This window comes from Sus scrofa, chromosome 9 (assembly GCF_000003025.6).
Source record: "Sus scrofa isolate TJ Tabasco breed Duroc chromosome 9, Sscrofa11.1, whole genome shotgun sequence".
Lineage (NCBI taxonomy): Eukaryota > Metazoa > Chordata > Mammalia > Artiodactyla > Suidae > Sus > Sus scrofa.
This window is the reverse complement of record NC_010451.4, coordinates 7544741-7569240: the sequence shown is the minus strand read 5'-3', so window position 1 is coordinate 7569240 and position 24500 is coordinate 7544741. Positions and strand designations below refer to the sequence as shown.

Below are 24500 nucleotides of genomic sequence, written 5' to 3'. Positions count from 1 at the left end.
AAAGCAGCTGCACCATGTTGCATTCCCATAAGCACTGCATGAGAATTCTCATTTCTTGGCATTCTTGCCAACACTTGTTCCTGTCCATCTATTTAATCATAGCACCCATTAATATTTTAAAAGAAGTTTTATGGTAAACTGATGTTAAATTTTGACATGTGCCTTTGCATCTTAAATGGAGATTATCAGAAGATTTTTTTTGTTTTGTTCTCTTGATGTGATTTATAAGAAATAGATTTCCTAATATTGATGATGAAAATTTTTAGTAGTTGTCATCTTGTATTTGTTTTCTTTCTTTAGAAGAGGAAAAAAAGACATGTAATTGTTTAAAAATAACTAATATTCCACTGAGAATTTTAAAATTAGTTGATATGCATGTTCAGGGTAAAAAGATTAGTTTCTCTTGCAGACTTGACTTGAACATTCTTATTTCAAGATGAGATATATTTAAGCCTAAAAAAAGCATACTAAATAAGTGGCTTATATATTTACTTTTATCTTTTATAAAATATTATAAATACCACCTCCTTCAAAAGACAGGTAGATTTTCAGATTTTTTTTAATGGTGAAAGTATAAACGCATTCATTAATCTCATTTGCCTGGGAGATAACATATTTAGTAGCAGTAGTCATAATAATTTCCCAATCCAGTTTTAGTAAAACAGTATGGGGTGTGTACATATGTTCATGAGTGCATGTATTTATTTAAAATAAGGGCTTTATTTTTTCAAACATAGTAGATGTTCTAACTAAAACATTGGAAGATATAGAAAGCAAAAGAAGAAAGCGAAAGGCTATAATCCCACCGCCAAAACTTACATTGCTATTTTATATGTATGCATATGCTCACACACATGCTCGAACACACATGCATATATATACATACACACATGCTAAATACATAGAGATAATACAATATTCAAATGCATATATACAGCGTTTTTATGTATATGTGCATATAACATAGTTTATGTTATCTCTTAAGGAGAGTAGACTAATTGTATTTTAATTGTATTTTGGAGGGCTGAGTTAAAAGCTTTAGAGTACACCATACCCCATAAGGAAAGGGTCTTGCTTATTAACTTTTTTCTTTTAATTGTGGTAAAATTAATGTATAACAAAATTTACTGTTAACCGTTTTTAAGGGTGCAGTTTAGTGGTGCTGCGTACACTCACATTGTTGTGCTGCTACCACCGTCCGTCTTCAGAACTCTTTTCATCTTGTAAAACTGAAGCTCTATGCCTCTTAATTATTAACTCCTCTGATCCCCTCCCCGCGACCCTGCCAAACACCACTCTACTTTCTGTCTACATGATTTCGACTGCTCTAAGTACCGTATAAAAATGGAATCGTAGAGTATTTGTCTACTTGTGACGACTGTCGTTTCACTCAGAATGATGTCCTCAGAGTTCATTCACGTTGTAGCTGTAGCATAGGTCAGAATTTCCTTCCTTTTTAAAGCTAAATATAGCTATTTGCGCAAACCAAATGTGCTAAGATCTTAAATAGTTTTATTTCTTAGGTATATATAAAAGTAAATGAATAATCGTGTTGGTAAACTTAAATAATTATTAAAAGGGTGACACTTGGTTTATTGCTTTTTTTCCTTTTTCTTTTTCCTTTTGGCTGCCCCTTGGCATGTGGAAGTTCCTGGGCCAGGGATTGAACCCAAGCCACAGCAGTGACAATGCCAGATATTTAACTTGGAGGTCACCAGGGAACGCTCGCATTTTTTCTATTCTAGCTCTTTTGTTTATGTTTTTTTCTTTTTATTCTGACATCTCTGTCATAATGAAGTGCTTTTAAGAGTGTAGATAACCTGACATCTCATAGAAGACTCTTTAAACTCAGACTGTTCAAGGTAAATTGTTAATGTTATGTTTCATTGACTCTGCCTTACCTGTGGTTTATAAGGAACACTGTTATCTCATGTACGGTTAAGATAGAAGAAAATACTGCCAATCATTTAAAAGATGAATAACAAGATTAAAAATGTTAAAATGTGAGAAGTGCTTCTTGTAGAATCTATAAAATATACGTGTGGAAAGGGTGCTCATGTAGCATCATCATACTTTGTTTTGTGACTCTTGTAAAAGCCTAGAATGAAGGAAGTGATTTGACTGTTTTTCATGTTGAGAAGCTGATAGAAATTTGATTTTCACCTTATATTATGTAGTTCCCTCTATGGTGATTATTAGATTTCAATAAACGTTATTACTACCTACTGTGTACTAGCCATTCTGATAACAGTAGCTAACATATATATATGTATATAAAATATATATGTATATATATGTATATAAAATACTCTGTGCTGGACACTATTTTGAGCACTTTATATGTTTTAGTTAGCTAAATATTACAGTAACCCTATGAGGTAGATACTGTTACTATACCCATTTTACCAAGGAGGAATCTGAGGCACAGAGAAGTCAAGTGACTTGACCAGGGTCATCTAGCTAGTAAGTGGTGGAGCTGGGCTTTGAATGCAGGTTGCCCTCACCTCAGAGTCTGGTGTCAGCAGTAGCCTAGCCTAGAAGATGGATGACGTAGTGCCTGCCCTCAACACAGCTTACTTACCACGCGGTGTTTGAGGCTGTGTTGATAACTTTACATGCAATTATTGCTATACTTTTGTTAATGAATTTTTATTTGTGTTTTTAGGACATTCAGTCAGAAGAAGGCTGCTATTGAAAGAGAGTATGCACAGGTAAGCTTGGAAATGTCTCTTAGCACATCTCTTCTTTGGCTTCAGGGCAGTTACAATGGTTGGAAAGAAGTGTTGGTATCCCTTTCGCCTCCTTTTCTTGTATTTAGCTCTCTCCCTCTGACCCTCCTTTTACTCCATTTGAATCCGCCTGTGAAGAGCTGAGTTGCCTCTGGCTACGAAGAAGGTCGTGAACCTTCTGGGAGAGGATGATATTTACAGTATTAAGTATAGATAGTAGCAAATACAGTTTACAAGTACTTATATTCATTCTCCCTCATATATCTCATTCTCTGCACTTTTCTGAAAGGTAAATTATTATTATTGTTCAGTCAGGCATTTATTTCTCATTTGGTCCCTGTTGATAAGAGAATGGTATGCTTTCAGTGGATGGTATGGTGCTGTCGATAGGGAAATCTAAGTATTTCTTCTATTTTAATTAGAATCTTGTTTTCTCTCAGATAGCTAAATGTGCCAAGGAAGAATTATGCTGATATTTCATTTTGCTAATATGTGAGAACTAATAACTACCTTTCCTTAAACAAAAACAGTTTAGCATAATTTAGAAATTTTGGCCCTTATAAGCAGTTACTTTCCATATGGTGTAAAATTCTGAAATTGATCCTTCCCAGTATTATAAAAGTAATATTTATAGCAAAGTTTAAAGCTATAGAGTATTACATCCAGGAAATGCTTTGCATGATAACCACTGTTATCATTGTAATTGATGCTGCCTCTGTTATTGTTTTTCTTATTATAAATAATAAAATTTGGGCATGATTTTTTTTGTATTTTGTTAGGTTTCGATTTCAGTTTGATTTTAATTTCATTGCAGTTTACTAGGTAACTGTCTTTATCTTATTTAGTAGTCTTAGAGGAGAATTATCTATTCCTTGACAGCCAGATAGACTTGGTAATCCATTAATTCAGCCAGTAGTTGTTAGGTGCTTATTATATATCAGGTGCTTTGCATAATGAATAGCATCAGTTCTAACATGAGTGCTGAACTTTTAATTCTTGGCATGAATAATAAATATTAGTAATGATAGCTAATGTTGATTGAATGCTTACATTATACCAGGCAGTTTGCTGATAATTTTACATATGCTATCTGGTTTCCTTTTCTCAACCTGTAAAATAGGGACAGTCGTTATGCCCATTATTGACGTGTTTTCATACATTCCCTTTATAGGAATGGTTTCCATTGGGATCAAGGTATATGATCTGCTTTTAAAATTTAATACAAAGTGAAAATTTTTCTATGATACATTCTTCTGTAACATATTTGAAAGTTTTAATAATCAAAAAGGATGGCCTCATGATTAAAATATGAAATAGTACATTAACTTTTATGAAAAGTAGCAGTCCTCTGTGGCAGTCTCAGACTCTTTCCTCAGAGAAAGCTGATCTTTTGGTGATCTTTTCCATATCTTTAAATAACGTGCTTGTAACTGATTCTTGATTTATCAACTTTACACATTATTGCTTGATTGCTACTTATATTAAATGAGAAATTAGCTTCTTAAGACATTCCTTTCCAGCCTGCTCTTTCCAGTATAGTTTGGCACTATGATAGTGCCTTTGCTACTTTTCTAAATCTAAATGATCTATTTAGATTTCTTTCTCTTCTATTAAACACCCCTCCACATATATATATATGTTATATATGTGTAGATAAATATACTTATATGTATAACACGATGCAGTGGAATTATATTTTACAGAGCAGTCAAATTTTTCTTTTTTTGGCCACATCTATGGCATATTAAAGTTCCCAGGCTAGGGGTCCAATCGGAGCTACAGCCCCTGGCCTACACCACACCCACAGCAACATTGATCCGAGCTGTGGCCATGACCTACACCACAGCTCCTGGCAATGCTGGATCCCTGACCCACTGAGCGAGGTCAGGGATTGAACCTGCATCCTAATGGATACTAGTTGGATTCGATTCCACTGCGCCACGCTGGGAACTCATGAAAAATTTCTTTAAATGTCTGTCAAGTAAATTATACCTGGTTTTGTTTATACAGTTCTATATAATGTATGTAAATGGTGTAAGATACCTAATGATGGATATTTCAAAATTTCATAGAGTAATCATATTTGTAAATTAGAGTGTTCCTGCGTCTCTCTGCTCGGGATGGTCAAGCCTATTTGTGGAGATCCAGTTTGCTAACTCTTTTTCTTATTTCTCATATTTACCTTTTAGATGATTTTTTTCAATGTTTTCCCAATTGATTTTTCAATTTGTTTCTGGTGGATATAGACAAAGCTCTCTCTACCCTGTTCTTTGGTTGCCTAAACAGTGTTTTTACTTCTTGTCAATAGTAGACAGCCCTCTAAGATAATCAACACATTCTTTCCATGGATTTTGCTTGTATGCACTGATTACGTCAAGTTTATTATTTGTTTTCCTTATCAGAGGAATCATACCTTCATTGGTGACGGGGTGTGGTCAGACAAGAGAGAGGCACTATTTAAATTATTTCTTTTTCTTTCCTTGTCTGGCTCATTATAGAATTGAAATTTGGGGGAGTGAAATTTTAAAATTTAAATATAACATATATACAGTAAGGTGATAAATTTTGCATATGTCTTTTGATACATTTTTATGAAGCTGTGGTCACATAGCTGCTACCTGGATTAAGATAGAGAACATTACCAGGGCCCTGGAAGCAGTCATTACTCATACCATCCAGTGTTAACCAGTATACTGACTTCTATCAAAATTGTTGTTACCTTTGGATTCCTAACTGTTTTTGAATTCAGATGGTATCATGGTATCTTCTTCCATGTCTGATTTCTTTCATTTAGTTTTTGAGCTTCCTACATGTTGTTGCGTGTGGGAGTAGCTCCTTCTTTTTTATAACTACATAGTATCCCCTAATGAATGTATCCCATTTTGTTTTTCAGTATACTGATGATTAAAATTTGAGTTGCCTCCAATTTTGGATGATTTTTGACTAATGTTTCTAAGTAAAAGTTTTATACAAGTCTCTTGATGGACATATGGATGCATTTCTCTTAGTTACATGTGTAGGAATAGACTGTTGGGTCATTGGGTTTATATGTATGTTCCACTTTAATAGAGCAGTTTCCCAAAGTGATTGTACCCGTTTATACTCTCAAGAGCAATGCGTGAGAGTTCCGATTGTTCTACGTCTTTGCCAACACTTGGTACTCTCTAAAATTAAAAAGAGCGATGTTTTGATGAGTGGGTAGTATGTAATTTTCTTTTTTATTAATAAGCTTAAAAAATTAAGGTTTACACCGTGGTTACCATGCATACAGAAAAGTGTGCAGATGGGAAGTGTACAGCTCCCTGAATTTACAAAGTGAGCACACCCATATAATTCGTAAGCAGGTCAAGCAGCAGAACAGTAACACCACTGTAGAAATCTCTCCGTTCCTCCCACTCCGTCGCCCTCATGCTCACATTTTTTAACAGCCTTATTGAGACATAATTGACACACAGTAAACTGCTCAACTTAGTTTGATAAGTTTTGACTTACGTATATACCTGTGAAACCATCATCAGAGTCGAGATAATGAACTGTCTCTAGGCTTTAAAAGTTTTCCTCATGGGAATTGATCCCATTATACTTCTCTCTCCTCTTTCCACTCACTTGTCCTTGGTTCCTCCCCACCCCACCCCCGCCCCTTGCTGCTGCATCCTCAGGCAACTGTTAATCTACTTTCTTTCACTGTAGAGTAATTTCCATTTTTTAGAATTTTAATGTAATTCTTTATCGTACAACGTGTCCTTTTTTGGATCTGACTTCTTTCATTTAGAATACTTATTTTACAGTTTATATTGTGTGTATCATCAGCTAATTTCTTTTTATTGCTGAGTAGTTTTCCATTTTATGGATATACTGTTTATCTGTTCACCTGTTGATGGGATATTTATTTTTTTCTAGACTGTGACTAACATACCCAGTATCTTTATGCTAAAAACTTGCTTTTTTTTCTTTTTAGGGCTGTACCTGTGGCATATGGAAGTTCCCAGGCTAGGGGTGGAATCAGAGCTACAGCTGCCAAGCTGTATTTGCAACCTACACCTCTGCTCACGGTAGCACTGGATCCTTAACCCACTGAGCAAGGCCAGAGGTTGGATTTGCATCCTCACGGATACTAGTTGGGTTCATAACCCGCTGAGCCACAGTGGGAACTCCCTCACCTATGTATTCTTAACTGTTACATTTATACACATTTTAAAATCATCTGAAAATTAGAGCACTTGTCATTATTATGGGAATTTCCTTTAGATAGTCTGCTAATCGTTAAATTGAAAGTATGTGAATCATTTATGTTACCAGCTGTCCAATGGGTAATGTTTGGTAATGACACTAGTATAAACTTCCTTAGTTGGGAGTTCCATAGTTTCGGCTGTTATTTGACATTGGTACATTATCTAAATGGTCAAGACTATTTAAATACCTTAAAAAGAAGTGGAGGAGTTCCCGTCCTGGCTCAGTGGTTAACAAACCTGACTAGTATTCATGAGGACGCGGGTTTGATCCCTGGCCTTGCTCAGTGGGTTAAGGATCCGGCATTGCCATGAACTGTGGTGTAGGTTGTAGATGCGGCTCGGATCCCGCATTGCTATGGCTCTGGCGTAGGCCGGTGGCTACAGCTCCAATTGGACCTCTAGCCTGGGAACCTCCGTATGCCGCGGGAGCGGCCAAGAAATGGCAAAAAGACAAAAACAAAACAAAACAAAAAAGAAATGGAATCACAGCCTGAGAATAACTGCTTTGAATTTTTAATTTCCTCTATCAATTTTACCAATTTTAAGACAGTCTTTAAAATGGTAGTTGTGGGAGTTCCTGCTGTGGCACAGTAGGTTAAGAGTCTGACTGCCGCAGCTCGGGTCACTGTGGACTTGAGGATTCGATCCCCTGCCTGCCACTGTGGGTTAAAGAAGCCAGCGTTCCTGAAGCTGTTGGGATAGGCTGCAACTGCAGCTCAGATTTAATCCCTGGCTCAGGAACTTCCATATGCCGTGGCTGTGACCATTAAGAAAAAAAAAGGTAGTTATGTATTGGTTTCTTTTTTAATTTTTAATATTAATATGTAAATATCTTTTAATATTTTACTTGATCTCTGTCAAGGGTTTATTGTGTGAATGTTGATGTTTCCTTAGACCATAAGGTGAATGGGAATCTATGCTCTAGAAAAATTTACTACATTTAATTTTTTTTTTGTAAAGTACTATTTTAAAAGTAGTTTAAAAAATGCCAATTTTCATGTTTTGAGAAAGTATTTATTGAGCCCTCTAAGATCTAGATACTGTGGATATAGCACTGCCCAAAAAAGAAGGAAAAAAATGTCCTAGCACTTACAGAGCTTATGTTCTATGGTTTCAAGTTATCTTCCAGTTAGATATGTTAACTCCTTTCTCTTCAAAGCCGCTTGTTTAGCATTATAATCAGTTGAAAAGAATGACCTTTGTAGACTTATTACTCGTGGTATATGTTGTAATCCTCTATTCAAAGAGTTGATTAGCCAGAAAGGTCGAGTATTATTTATGAGATTTAGAGATCCTATAGGTGAGCCATCCCAATAGAAAAATACCATAAAGGAAAATAATTTAATTGGGATTGATCATAAAACAACAACTTGAAAAATAGTACCTCAAGTACATGCAAACTAAAACTTAGGGAAATATTAGAAGAAAGAAAGAAAATAATACTGTATATCCTTATTTACACTTGAATGGATTTGAGCCCTGAACCTTTTCAGGTTTCTTGCTACTTGCAATTTCCTACAAGAATATTACTGTTTTATTTTTAAGCATGATTTGTGAAATTCACTTCGTAATTCTCCAGAAATAATAGATATTTTGCATATCTATTTATACAAACAGAAGAAATGAATCTCTGAAAATGCAGAAGCCATAGAAGAGTCAGTAAACAACATTAAGTATTAGGGTAAAATAAGTCTGGCTTTTGACTGCAGTTAGCTAACCACTGAGGTATTGGTTAAAAAAAAAATCACTTGCAATACTCAAACAGAAATTGCTAAAGGCAAGTTCTGTGTATTAATATACTTCCTGAAGTCTTTGGCAGAAGGCTGTTGGTGAAGGAAGGATACAGAAGGTTACTGTGGCTGGAGAGAAAGCAGGAAAAGATTGTGGACTTTAGGGGCGGCTCCTTGCCTGAGGACAAACCCAGAGCAAACACGCGCACTCTGTCAGAAAGGCTGGGGGTAGCGGACAGTCGCACCTCAAGATTTCGCTATTTTTATCTTTTAAGAAATAAATTTATGAAGAGTTTGGCAGGCTACCCAAGACGTTAGTTTTGTGTGTGTGTGTGGCAGGGTTCATTTTTGGAAAATAGCATCGGCCTAAAAGCTTTAAATGTCACTTAATTAACTGTGTAGAGTTAGCTTTCTGGCCATTCCTGTTAATGAAGCATTGGTAAAATTTTGAAAATGGTGCAGTAAATACTTGGAGCTTTTCCTCTGCCGGTCTCATCCTGTGGAGCTGTAAGGAGGACTATCTTAAGAGAAAGTTGAGGGTTATTTTCTATGTTCGTGTTGATGCGTATGTTTTAAAATTTTTTTATTTTTGAGCTCTTTAGCTTGTCACAATGGTTAGAAACACATTTTGGGAGAAAAGCAGAGAAGGTTTTTTCCTCAAAATATTTCATGTATATAGTTTAATTTTTGAAGTTTTAAAAACTATTAAAAGAAGTAGTAGAGGATATGAGTAAATGGTAGTATTCTTGGGTATGCAGATTTGCTGGTTTTGTCTTTTTTTAAAAAAACTTTGTTATATTTAGTTTTATTATCTTGTTATTTGTTTTACTTTAAGGACTTATTTGTCTCTGCTTACACGTTATATGCAGAATATACTTTTTAAAAATTATATTTTATTGAATAATTGATTTACAATATAGTATTAAGTTTCAGGTATACATACAGCATAGTGATCCAGCTTTTTTGCAGATTATAGTCTATTGTAGGTTATTATAAGATAGTGGGTATAATACCCTGTGCTATACAGTAAGTCTTTGTTACTTGTATATTTTATGTATAGTAGTTTGTATATGTTAATCCAGTGTCCTTAATTTGTTCCTCCCTACTTCCATCTTCCTTTTGGTAACTATAAAGTTTGTTTTCTGTATCTGTGAGTCTGTTTCTATTTGCATATACATTCATTTGTATTATTTTTTAGACTCCACACATAAGTGATTACACATAATATTTGTTTACTGCTAGCTGACTTATTTCACTAAACATAATATTCTCTAGATTTGTCCACAGTGCTGCAAATGGCAGTATTTCATTTTTTATGGCTGAATAATATTCCATTATGTCATTGTGTGTGTTTGTGGGTTATACCACATCCTCTTAACCTAGTTGTCTGTTGATGGGTCTTTGGGTTGCTGTTGTAAATAGCACTGCTATTTACATTAGAGTGTATGTATTTTTTTGAATTAATGGAGTTGCTAGATTATATAGTAGTTATGTTTTTTATATTTAATTTTTTAAGGAAACTCTGTACTATTTTCCATGGAGACTGCATCAGTTTACATTCCTACTGATAGTGTATGAGGGTTCCCTTTTCTCCACATTCTCTCCAGTATTTGTTATTTGTAGACTTTTCGATGATAGCCATTCTGACAGGTATGAGGTTTTGATTTGATCCATTTGATTCATTGTGGATTTGAATTTCTCTAATCATTAGCAATGTTGAGGATCTTATCATGTGTCTGTTAGATATCTGTATATCTTCTTTGGAAAAATTTCTATTCAAGTCTTCTGCCCATTTTTTAAATTGAATTATTTGGTTTTTTTCTTTTTTTTTTTTTTTTTGGCTACACCCGAGACATGTGAACTTCCTCGGCTCGGGATCAAACCTGCACCATAGCAGCAACCAAAGCTGCTACAGTGACAATGCCAGATCATAACCCACTGTGCCATAAGAGAACTCTTGGATTGTTTGTTTCCTTGGTACAGCATTATGTGAGCTACTTATATATTTTGGATAATGCCCTCATTGGTTGCATCATTTGAAAATATTTTCTCTCAGTAGATTATCTTTTCTTTTTGTTGATGGTTTCTTTTGCTGTGCTTTGAAGTTTGATTAGGTCCCATTTGTTTATTTTTCTTTTATTTCTTTTATAAGGCACTATTTCTTTGAATATTTTTTGTGCCCCTTTCTCTCTTCTCTTTCTGGGATCCTCACAATGCCTAATTGGTCCACTTGATAGTATCATAGTTTCCTTAGGCTCTATTCACTTTTCTTCACTCTTTTTTCTTTCCCTTCCTCAGATTTGACAGTTTTCATTGACTTGTCTTCAAGCTCACTGATTCTTTCTTCTGCCTGCCCAAATTTGCCATTGAATACCTTCAGTGAACTGTCATTGCAGTTACTACACTTTTCAGCTCTAAAATTTGTTTAATTTCTTTTCAGATTTCTATTTATCGATATTTCCATCTTGTTCACAGATTTTTTTTTTTTTATTTACTTTTATTTTTTTGCTTCTTAGGGCTGCACCTGTGGCATATGGAGGTTCCCAGGCTAGGGGTTGAATGGGAGCTACAGCTGCTGGCCTACACCACAGCTACAGCAACGTCAGATCTGAGCCACTTCTATGACCTACACCACAGTTCATGGCAACGCCAGATCCCTGACCCACTGAGTGAGGCCAGGGATCAAACTCACATCCTCATGGATACTAGTCGGATTCCTTTCTGCTGCACCACAGCAGGAACTCCACACATTATTTTCTTGACTTTCTCTACATTTTAAAAAATTCTTTGAGCATCTTTAAGGTAGTTGTTTTAAAGTCTTTGTGAAGTTTCTCTGCCATAAGTTCTTTTCCAGGGACAGTGTGAGTTGATTTATTTATTTTTTTCTTTTCATGAACCATGCTTTTTAGTTGCTTTGTATGCCCTGTGATTTGTTGTTGTTATTGTTGAGCACCAGACATTTGAATCTGATAATGCAGTAAATCTACAAATCAGATTTTCCTCCTTCCTCGGGGGTTTGCTGGGATTTTTAGTTTGTTTAATGTAGGATGTCTCTGTGCCAAAGAATGGTCTGAGATGTAAACTAAAGGTCTCAGGTTTTTTTCTAAGCTTTTCTCTGTGCATGCATAATCATTTTCTAATTTTCCTTGTATATGTAGTTGTTTTTGAATTTTCTAATCTTTAAGCTCTGACTCCTTAAAGGGAGAAGGTGAAAAACGACAGGAGGAAAAAGGTGCCAGTCCTTGAAGTCACTTCATATGGAAGTGGAGGTGCTTTCAGCAGAGGGGTAGATGCTTGAACAAGAATGACTCTCTGCCTCTTTGTATATCTGTCATCAGGGGTAGCAATCAGCAGTCAAAATAGAGATCACTGATGTTTTGAGTACAGTGTCTTTTTTGCCCACCCTGGTTCTTGCAAGTTATGTGCAAGGTGCTTCAATAACATGTGCACAGGCTGCCTGCCATGTGCCAGGAGGAGAGGGTGGGTTGCTGCTGTGCTAAGAACTTCAGTTAACTGAAGGTACCTGCAGTTTACACATTGATGTCTTCCTGTGGAAATTGCAAGGCTTCAACAGTCTCCAGAGTTCCCAAATATTTAAAACAGATGGATTCTGCCAGAGAGATTGTTGTATAGGTTAGGGAGACTGATTCATGGTGCTTCCTACTCCACTATCTTCCTACAATCCTCCTTCTATTGCCTTTTTTTTTTTAATGTGCAAAACAGACTATTTACTAAGCAATACTTGTTTTGTCATGGAATAGATAACCATATCGTACTGATTTCTAAGCAAAAAACAATACACAGCCACCTCTGCTGTGCCTTTTTTTTTTTTTTTTTTTGGTCCTGCCCATGGCACATGGAAGTTCCTGGGCCAGGGACTGAACCTGTGTCACAGGAGTGACCTGAGCCACTCCAGTGACAATACTGGATTCTTAACCCCCTACACCACAAGAAAATTCCCTCATTCCCTTTTTTTAAAACCTAGAGTCTGGTGTGTTTCTGACTTCAACCCTGATCATAGCTTTGCTTTCTGGTCTAGGGAGATGGTCACTTCATTTTGATGCCCATTTTTGTCTTACTTTTTTTTTTTTTTTTAAATTTTTAAATTTCTCATTTACATACTTTTTAAGTGGGGTGGGCGAGCATTGCATCAGAGCATGAATTTACTGTATGATCTTCACTTTATGATCTTCACTTAAAGTCTTTCTTAGGATTTATAACTCCCTTTGGCTCTGGCATTGTATGGTATATTGTTGATCATTTCTCCTGGAAAACTTTCTTTCTTTCTTTTGTGTGTGTTGGCACACCTGTGACATATGGAAGTTCCCAGGCTAGGGTCAAATCAGAGCTGCAGCTGCCAACTTACGCCACAGCAACACCATATCCAAGCCACATCTGTGACCTGTGCCTCAGCTTGTGACAATGCTGGATCCTTAACTATTGAGTGAGGCCAGGAATTGAACCTGCATCCTCATGGATACTGTCAGATTCTTAACCCAGTAAGCCGCAATGGAAACTCCTTCTGAAAAACCTTCTGACTGGTATTTCTTCATTGCCTCTGAATAGGAGCATAGGAAAAACAAAACATTTCTATCTTGGGTGTTTTTCCACACTCTTGGTATTAGAAAGATAAGATTGTCTCAAGATATATTATCAGATCTTGGGCTATTATGTTTGAATTTACTAGTGACAGACAATAGTAAGACTTATGCACAAATTAAGACATGAAAAATGCCTCAACTTTTCGAATCCATTAAATTTAGTACAATTAGACAATTGTTTAAAATTCTTCCTTGTACAGGTGTTATTTTCCTTGAGATTTAATTTTAAACAGGTGGTTACATTTTCAATGATTTAGTGAATTAATCATAAAGGAATTTGCTCCTTCAATAATACAGACAGAGGTTAGAAGGAGGCTTCAAGTGGTATTAGAGCAGGGTATGCTCCACCTTGTTTTTAAAAATAGCCTTTTAGTGAGGATAGCAGGTGTCCTAGGCAATATGCAGTTTGCTTTGTTTGTAATACAGGGATACTTGAGAAGGTACTGATGACTGTGTAAATAAGATACTGTTGATTTTAGGTTAGTTTTGTGAATATAAACAAAGTTTTGCTGCAAGTGGCTAATTTATTAAGATTTCTTTTGTCAGTCAAGGATTACCTGAGAGTTTGGTAAACCTGTTGTCAATTCTTTAACTGTGGGTTTTCCTTGTTTTGGAGGGAGAATCAGTGCTATTAGATTTCCAGAATTTTGAAAGTGTTGACAATTAAAAAAGAACACACAGATACAGAAAAAATTTAGTAAAATTCGTCATTAGTTGGTTAGCTTCTCAGGACTTCCTTTTGTAGTAGGATACATAATGCTTGAATTATCATAGACTAAAAGCTAGCTTTATTTCTCCTCTTACCATAGAAAGAGGAGGGAAAATATTGGTTGACCTTCGGCAAACTGAAGCTAGTAGGCAGTAAAATTAAAGTGGAGAGTGGTGGGAGTTCCTGTTGTGGCTCAGTGGTTAACGAATTCGGCTAGGAACCATGAGGTTGCAGGTTCGATCCCTGGCCTTGTTCAATGGGTTAAGGATCCGGTGTTACCGTGAGCTGTGGTGTAGGTTGCAGACGCGGCTTGGATCCCGCGTTGCTATGGCTCTGGGGTAGGCTGGCGGCTACAGCTCTGATTAGACCCCTAGCCTGGGAACCTCCATATACCACAGGAGCGGCCCTAGAAAAGGCAAAAAGACCAAAAAAAAAAAAAGTGGAGAGTGGTGAGCATGCCTCATTTTTAGAGATGGGAAAAATCTAAAAATGTTTGTAGTTGATGCACCCATTGAAGGGAAGTGTTGGTAGCTTGCTGTCACCTGACGATATTTTCTGTAGCCTGCCCTATAACTTGCTAATGTTAGAAGAGGACCCTAGAAATTAATTTTTAAAAAGGATAACTTTATAGTGTGAAATTTCCTTTTCTCTTATGGAGCTTATTATTTTTAAAAATAAAATTGCATTGGAGTTCCCATTGTGGCTCAGTGGTTAACAAATCTGACTAGGAACCATGAGGTTGCGGGTTCAATCCCTGGCCTTGCTCAGTGGGTTAAGGATCCGGTGTTGCCATGAGCTTTGGTGTAGGTTGCAGACACGGCTCGGATCCCATGTTGCTGTGGCTCTGGCATAGGCCGGCAGCTACATCTCTGATTTGACCCCTAGCCTGGGAACCTCCATATGCCATGGGAGTGGCCCAAGAAAATGGCAAAAAGACAAAAAAAAAAAAAAGGCAAAAAAAAATAAAGAATAAGTAAAACCTCATGTCCTTAAGGGGTACAACATTATATTTTGATGTACCTATACATGGTGAAGGCACGATGGTACTGCAATCAAGCTAATTAATATATCGGTTTCCTCAGTTACCTTTGTGTGTGTGTGTTGAGAGAGCACCTGAAACCTGCTCTCTGTTTGTGGTCTGTGTGTCTTTTTATTTTATTTATTTTATTTTTATTTTATTTTATTTTATTTTGTCTTTTTTGGCATTTCTTGGGCTGCTCCCGTGGCATATGGAGGTTCCCAGGCTAGGGGTCAAATCAGAGCTGTAGCCACCGGCCTACGCCAGATCCACAGCAACGTGGGATCCGAGCCGCGTCTGCAACCTACACCACAGCTCACGGCAACGCCGGATCGTTAACCCACTGAGCAAGGGCAGAGATTGAACCTGCAACCTCATGGTTCCTGGTCGGATTCGTTAACCACTGCGCCACGACGGGAACTCCCTGTTTGTCTTTTTAATGTTAGTACCATACTGTATTGATTACTATAGCTTTGTAATATATTTTGAAACCAGGAGTTGTGGTGCCTTCCGCTTAGTTCTTTCTCTACTTCTTCTTCCTTTTTTTTTTTTTTTTGAGCAGAGAAAGGTTTATTGCTAGGGCTGTGCAAGAACAGATGGCTTGTGCTGTCAAGACCAGAACTCCCAGCTTAATTCTTCTTTTTCAAGATTGCTTTGGCTCTTTGGGATCTTTTTGGTTCCATATGAAGTTTAGGATTATTCTTGTATTTCTGTGACAATTGCCATTGGAATTTTGACAGGGATTAGGTTGACTCTGTGTGTCATTTGGGGTAGGAAAGACATTTCAACAATGTTAATTCTTTTAATTCATGAATATGGGATTTTTTCCATTAATTTATATCTTTACCTTCCTCAGTATTTTATAGTTTTCAGTGTACTGATCATTTACCTCCTTGGTTAAATTTATTTCTAAATATTTTATTCTTTTTGATGTTATCATAAACGGAATTGTATTCTTTTTTTTTTTTTTTTTTGTCTTTTGTCTTTTTGTTGTTGTTGTTGTTGTTGTTGTTGTTGTTGCTATTTCTTGGGCCGCTCCCGCGGCATATGGAGGTTCCCAGGCTAGGGGTTGAATCGGAGCTGTAGCCACCGGCCTACGCCAGAGCCACAGCAACGCGGGATCCGAGCCGCGTCTGCAACCTACACCACAGCTCACGGCAACGCCGGATCGTTAACCCACTGAGCAAGGGCAGGGACCGAACCCGCAACCTCATGGTTCCTAGTTGGATTCGTTAACCACTGCGCCACGACGGGAACTCCCGGAATTGTATTCTTGATGTCCTTTTTGGATAGATTGTTGTCAAGATTTTTATGTATTGATTTTGTGTACTGCAACTCTATTAAATTTAGGTTTTTAAATAGTCTTTAGGGTTTTCTATATAGGGGATCATATATTTTTAAGCAGAAAATTTTACTTTTTCCTTTACAATTTGAATGCCTTTTATTTATTTTTTTCTCGTCTGATTGCTGATACTTCCAGCAGTCTTTTGACTAGAAATGGCAAGAGTGGGCATCCTTATGTGTGTGAGTTATATGTATAACTTTTTATCATGTTTTACACTGGTGGTCTTCAAATCAAGAGCCTGTACCCAGTTGGTGTCAAGGTGGACCCTTCTCGGGGGACTGCAAGACCACTTGCCTAACTTAAGTCCTTGGGCCGGAGAGGGGGCTACATCTTCGCTGAGAAGTTATTACTGCCAGGTGGCCTTAATCAAGTTTGCACCTTGAATACTCACAGTTTTTGTGGTCTAGAACTTTTCCTAACCATTATCTAGTTTATAACAGTCCAGAGTTTTTGGTACTCTGAGATAGCCATCAAAAAACAGACCAAAATGATCTCTGGAGGCATTTACCTTCCATTGAGGCCTCCAAGGATTCCCTCCTGTAAAATTCCAGGAATATGAACTCAGCGTGAATGATCACACATCATGATTGAAAACTGCCAAAAATAAAGCTTAGAATCAGACCCACAAAGACTGCAGGATATTGGGATGATCAGATACAGAATGTAAAATAAGAATATTTCATATATGTTAAGGAGATAAAAGTGAGAGCTTAAAATTTAAAAAAAAAGGAGACTCTAGTCAGTTTGATTTTAGGGGATTCATGGACAAATTGTGACGACATTCAGTCACGCCAGTGTTATACTGAGATGTTACATCTGAGCTTGTCCATTTTCAACTGAATATTGGTGTGCGTAGTGTATACATATAATGCCTGATTTTCAGAGTCCTCTGTACAGTGATAACCTAGGTCTCTCTCTCTTTTTCTTTTTTTTTAAATTTTTATTTTTTGCTTTTTAGGGCTGCACCTGGGAGGCATATGGAGATTCCTAGGGTAGGCATCTAATTGGAGCTGTAGCTGCCAGCTTACACCCCAGCCACAGCAACATCAGATCCGAGCTGCATCTGTGACTCACGCCGTAGCTCACATCAATGCTGGATTTTTAATCCACTGAGCGAGGCCAGAGATCGAACCTGCAACCTCATGGTTCCTAGTCAGATTCGTTTCCACTGCGCCGTGATGGGAACTCTTCTCTCTTTTTTTTGGCCACACTCACAGCATGTGGAAGTTCCCAGGCCAGAGATCAAACCTGCACTACAGCTGTGACCCAAGCCACAGCAGTGATAATGCCAGATCCTTAACCTGCAGGACCACCAGGGAACTTCTAACCTCAGATCAAGTTAATACCAAGTTGCTATGGCATAAGCCTAACTGGTTTTATTTTATTTTATTTTATTTTTTTTTGTCTTTTTTTTTGCTATTTCTTTGGGCCGCTCCTGCAGCATATGGAGGTTCCCAGGCTAGGGGTCCAGTCGGAGCTGTAGCCACCGGCCTACGCCAGAGCCACAGCAACGCAGGATCCGAGCCGTGTCTGCAACCTACACCACAGCTCACGGCAACGCCGGATCCTTAACCCACTGAGCAAGGGCAGGGACCGAACCCGCAACCTCATGGTTCCTAGTCGGATTCGTTAACCACTGCGCCACGACGGGAACTCCCTAACTGGTTTTATGATATTAGAAAAAATGTTGCAAAACCTTTAAAGGATGCAGAATTGGAAGTTCTGAAGGTTCGGTACTTCATGTCCCTCTTAGCTTACTCAGAGGCTGAGGGATTTCCATTCCTTGTATTGCTCTGGGAGGTGCAATATATTATTTGGAAAGCTCTGATTTAAAACTAATAGATAGGCATGGATTGAATTCTCCTTCAGAGCTTCCAAAAGGAACCACCCTGCTGATACTTGTAGCCACCAGAATTATGGAAGAATAAATTTCTGTTGGTTTAAGCCACCCAGTTTGTGGGACTTCAGTGCTTTGTTACAGGAGCCCTGAGAAACTTAGATAGTAACCAGCTATAATTTTCTTATTCAGATATTATTTGAGCCTTCTTGTTGTGGCTACACGTATAAATGTGACTGAAAAGAGGATCTTCTCCTCCTGTTTATGATAACCCTAAGTTTTAGAGCACTAAGTATTGCTAGTCATCATTATTTAGATTCTTACACTAAACACTAAGACACTGGCTATTATATCTGCTTTTAGAATGAAGACACAGGGCTCAGAAAGGGCAACCCTCACATAATCTGAATGTTGGTTTCTGACTAAAAGCCTGTATTTTCTTTCCTGTTTCTCCATGTACTTAGATAAGTCAGTTTTTATTGGTAGCAGTAGCTGGTATTTACAGATTTTCTTCTCTAACTCACAGTTTAGTTGTATAATCTAGGCAAAAAAACAGTGGCCTCTTGAGAGTTCCCTTGTGGCACAGCAGGTTAAGGATCCAGTGTTGTCACAGCCACTGCTGTGGCTCGGGTCGCTATTGTAATGTGGGTTTGATCCCTAGCCCAGAAACTTCCAAATGCTAGGGCATAGCCAAAAAAAAAAAAAAAAAAAAAAAAAGTTGGCTTCTTAAATGTGCCAGCCTTTTCCAAAAGCTCTGAGTTCTGTGTACTTTTAGTATTTGTTTGCATTTCTCATTCTCATCTAGAGGCCAGAGTTTAGAACCAAATTATATCATTCTGTTCCTCTGGGATCACTGAGTAGCTGAAACCGAGAAATACTAGGTATTTCTCATAGGAGTTCTAGGAACTTTAGAATTTTGTCTAGAGAATCAGAATGATTAGAATATTCATTATTGTTTATTAATAGCTTTAAATAGAGCATTCAGAACAAATGGTTAGTGAGCAATTTTTTTAAGAAACCCCCAAATGGAGTGACTGTCAATAAAGACTCATGTAATTGATAGTGTGTCATCTATCCTTTCATGACGACTGGTTGTAGATAAAATCAAACCTTTTATCTTTCTTCTGTGGAAATAGATGAAATAGTTCTGAACGTGATGAGTTTATGCTCATGTTTGATTATAGATGTTTTTGAGGGGGTTATGACATTGCTGAATAAAATACTGAAACACTTTAAGTCTTAGTCTAATGGAGAGATAGATTCATAAACAAATGAAACTAGCTTGCCTGGCTTTGCATAGGAGAGTCATTATCCATTAAATAAATGCGTATCAAATGCTCCTCAGTAGAGTACTGCTTCGTACTGTTGCCCATTTGAGAGAAGGTTCTGTGCTTTAAATCATTGGTTCAGGTGAGTTTGAATTTAGGATTCATATCTGCAATCACTTTTTATCTATCTTTGTATTGTGTATGTTATGTCATTTACAATCAACAATCACATAGGTGCCTTGTTTGTTGTATCTGAGCATGAGTTGTGCTGCCTGTCATCAGCCTGTCTTCTCGTTGAGGTACTCCCTACCACCTGCCAGAGGGAATTTTGGATGTGCAGCGTAGCCTACATTTTAAATCAGCTGGTCTCAAACAATTTTCAAATTGGGTGGAACTCCATCCAACCTTTTAATGTGATGTATGGGGAAAAAATGAGAAATTAATTTTATAAACCAACAGTAGTCTAAATTGTTACTCTTTCTAATTCTCTAAGTTGGTTTGCTTCATGGATTTTCTGAGAAAGGAGAAAGTGGTCTAATGGCTTTTACTTAAAAAAAGGCAGCCGTAACACTATTCAGGAAACATTCCATGATTACACTGATACCTCCCTTATCCACCTACAGAGTCTTTGAAAACAGGATTTTATTTCCCTTGTAATTTATTTCTAGCTCTTAGTACAACATCTGGCACATCGTAAATGCTTAAGTTACATTCGCTTCATGAAATGAAGATGCTTTTTGCAGATCTGCTTTGTTGGAAATTATGATTCAGAGTAGGAATCAATAAAATGTTATTCTTAAGCCGAGAAAGTGGTATTGCTAGAAGGAAATAGAAGCATGTCTTTTGACCAATAATTGAGAGCCACAAGTAGCTCATGTAGTGTGTTACTACTTATATTCTCAGAAATCATTTAATGATGTTTACAGCACAGGGAACTGTTTATAGTACACAGTTCTTGGGTTAGAACATGCTGGAAGATAGTATGAAAAAAAAATATATATGTATGGCTGGGTCACTTTTTTTTTTTGTCTTTTTAGGGCTGCACCCATGGCATATGGAGGTTCCCAGGCTAGGGGTCCAATCAGAGCTACAGCTGCTGACCTATGCCACAGTTCACAGCAACACTGGATCCTTAACTGGAACAACAGTTCACAGCAACACTGGATCCACTGGGCAAGGCCAGGGATCAAACCTGCAACCTCATGGTTCCTAGTCAGATTCGTTTCTGCTGCGCCACAATGGGAACTCCTGGCTGGGTCACTTTACTGTACAGCAGAAATTGAAGGAGTATTGTAATCAATTATATTTTAATAAAAAAATTTTTTTAAATAAAATTAAAAACAGTTTGCAAAAACTTTATTTCTCATATTAGGATTAAACTTTTAATCCATTTAATGAAGTTTACCTTTCTTCAATTTTTTAGGTATTATATATGCCTATATAAAATTTAGCAGAATTATACTTAGTCTTTACATACTAATAAATGCAAACTAAATTTTTTTTTTTTTTTTTTTTGCCATTTCTTGGGCTACTCCCATGGTATATGGAGGTTCCCAGGCTAGGGGTCTAATCGAAGCTGTGGCCACCAGCCTACACCACAGCCATAGCAACGTGGGATCTGAGCCACGTCTGTGACCTACACCACAGCTCACAGCAACACCAGATCCTTAACCCACTGAGCAAGGCCAGGAATCGAACCCGCAACCTCATGGTTCCTAGTTGGGTTCGTTAACCACTGAGCCACGATAGGAACTCCGAAAACTAAATATTGATTAAAGGAATATTCACTTTAATGGACTGTATTTAATATTATTAATTGTTATTTTAATGAACAGTTACTAGTTCAAATAATTTTTTTAGTGACTTAAACATTGGAGCTTGAGGATTTATTAAATAATATGAGCAAGTGGTTTTTCAGGGTAGCTACAAAGATAAATAAAAGTTGATTCTTATCCTCAAAGGTTTTATACACAAGTAGGATAAATATGTAAATGAGTGTAGTATAAAGTGAAACGAAGTAGTTTCCAGATCACAGTTATATTCAGCAAGATTGTGAGCAGAGGGAAGCAGTACATACTAGTAGTGAATGGTGAGCAAAGACTGTGGATGAGGCGTTCACTATCAGCTACTGTTGCAATAGGTACGCCAGTTATTAAACTAAGGTCTCCTTTGTCCTTGTTGGCTCAGTTCTTAAACACTAGTGCCCGTTTTCAATATTTTTAGATTTTGTGAATTAGAAATCTTGACTGTTTGCTAAAAATGGGTCTCTATAAGAAATTTCTAAGTGGAGGGTATAGCCCGATGTTTGAGAATATGGTTTGAGGAGTTTCCACTGTGGTGGCACCAGCTCGATCTCTCAGCCCAGTGCAGTGGGTTAAGGATCTGGTGTTGCCACAGCTGTGGCTCGGATTCTGTCCCTGGCCCAGGAACTTTCACATGCTATGGGTGCAGACACACACACACACACACACGCACGCACGCACGCACGCACGCAAAAGACAGAGAAGGAAAAAAAAAAGAATATGGTTTGAATCCCAGATTTCCACTTCTTAGCTCTGTAACCTGGGGTGGTTTACTTAACCACTCTGTGCCTTAGTTTACCAACCATAAAACAGGATGATGGTGGTGGTGGTGGTGAAGATGATGATAATAATACCATCATGTAGCGGGGTCGTTTGTCTTTATTTCTTAGTAGAGTGTGCTTTCTCATGGATCGACACTTCATAGCAGGGTAGATGGCTGGAGAGTCTAAGATAAGGCATTGTCCTTGCATGTAGAGGCTAAGAATCCAGTTGCAGTGCAGTGAAATTAGAACTGTACTGAAAACAAAAATGGGAAACTGTTTTAGAGCATTTTAAAAAAATTTTTATGGCTGCACCCGTGGCATATGGAAGTTCTCCAGCCAGGGATGGAATTTGAGCTACAGCTGTATCCTTTAACCTACTGTGCCAGCTGGGGATCGAACCCATGCCTCCTCAGTGACCCAAGCCTCTGTTGTCTCTGTAGACTCTTAACCCACTGCACCACAGTGAGAACTCCTAGAGCACATTTTAAATCTGTCCCAGGTTTCAAGAAGAGAGCAGCTGCTTCTTTGCTACCAAATATGTTTTTGAGAGAATATTGATTTTTAGGTGATTTTTAGGTTTGCAGCAGTTCTGGAATTCTGAGGATTCTGAAAGCCTGGATGCCAGTACCTGAGTTCCTTCTCTGATTTTTAAAATATTTTCTGACTTCTTAAAAATGATCAGTGCAAAATTAATGAGACCCCTGCCCCGTACACCTTCTTCTGTTTAATTTTTCATTATCCTTTGTTTGCTCTTAACTTCATTTAATCTGTACTTGCAAATAAAATTAGGCTCATTCCAAAGCTTTTCTTTGTAGTCAGGTATATTGTAGTCACTCAGTTTTTCAACTGATGACATACTGAAAGGATGTTAAATTAAAATGTTGATATGCTTTGTTTTACTGCCTTTTATTATCAGTGCATCCAAACATAGCAAAGTTGAAAGAATACAACACTTAACGCCCATATACCAACCACCTACATCCTACCATTAACAGATAGTATACTTGCTTTATCACATGTGTATCCATATGTTGATTGTTCTTCCATTCAGTATTCCATTTTATTTTTGGTGAGTTTCAAAGTAAACTGCAGACATCAGTATCTTTCCCCTCTAAATACTTCAAGTATACTTTGTTTTTAGTCCTTTTTATTTTTAATTTATATGCTTTATTTTGATTTTCGACTGAACCCACTGCAGTTGATTCTGTTACTAAGCCTTCTCATTATTAATGCTCAAAATTAGATTTTTTTTTTGGTTTGGATTTTTTTTTTTTTTTTTTTTTTTTTTTTTAGGGCCGCACCTGCAGCATATGGAGGTTCCTGGGCTAGGGGTCAAATCGGAGCTGCAGCTGCCACCCACAGCCACAGCCACAACAACACAAGACCCACGCTGCATCTGCGATCTACACCACAGCTCACAGCAACTCTGGATCCTTAACCTGCTGAGTGAAGCCAGGCGATTGAACCCATATCCTTATGGATGCTGGTTGGGTTGTGCTGAGCCACAACAGGAACTCTGGTTTGGACTTTTAAAAAAAAGATAATTGTGCTCGCTTCGGCAGCACATATACTAAAAAAAAAAAAAAAAAATTGGAACGATACAGAGAAGATTAGCATGGCCCCTGCGCAAGGATGACACGCAAATTCGTGAAGCGTTCCATATAAAAAAAAGATAATTTTGTAGTTATGTAGGTCAGTTTTTTAAAGTACTTTTAGATTATGTAATTGTACCATTTTTACCCTACAGTTTCCAATACTTGAGAGTATGAGTTTTAAAGACAAGTTCTCCCATACCATTCGACATTAAAAGCATTGCTTACTTTTTAACCATGTAGAAGACCTCAACTAGGTTATGAACTGTTTGTAGCCAAGAGTTATGTATCATGATTTCTTGTGGCTCATAACGTCTTGAAAGGGAGAACTCAAATATTTGTTGATATATTGACTCTTTGGTACTAATGCTTAAAATATTCTGGACACTCTTGTTCTAAGGTCGAAAGTTTAAAAATAAATCCTAACTATATTTTCCAGCAACTTTCAAGAATTTGGATTCCTTATATATGTGATGTATATTATAATAGAATTCAAAAAATCATAATAGGAAATTATTCAAGAGGTGTGTAATGGTGAGGCATTGTTCTCAGAATAACAGGATATCCTTCTATTTTTTAGATTTTGCATCTCCAGCATATAAAAGAATATAATGACCTACTCTGGGCATAACTTTTTGGAAAAAAAAAATTATTATTTTAAAATAATTGAACCTTGGACATTGGATTAAATAACCATTATAGATCATCTTGTTATTTAAGATTGGATTCCAAGTAGCAAATAAAATACAGAATATATTAAACTAAAATGATCTTTTATACTGTTTTCATTGTTGTTTCTTGAAATCTATTCAGGGTATCATTTTTTGAACGTATAGTTAGATAAAAATTATAGCAGGAGAAAGTCCTTTTTCT

The 24500-nt window shown here is 37.2% G+C and overlaps 1 protein-coding gene across 9 annotated transcripts in view; it reads left to right on the top strand.

Annotated features, from left to right (window-relative positions):
* FCHSD2 (FCH and double SH3 domains 2) overlaps positions 1-24500 on the top strand; it is a 253445-nt gene that overhangs the window by 50720 nt on the left and 178225 nt on the right. For all 9 annotated transcript variants that reach the window (XM_021102293.1, XM_021102289.1, XM_021102287.1 and 6 more), the window contains exon 3: positions 2666-2711. In XM_021102293.1, coding sequence (XP_020957952.1) covers positions 2666-2711 — 46 coding nt within the window. The remainder of the gene's footprint in view (positions 1-2665; positions 2712-24500) is intronic.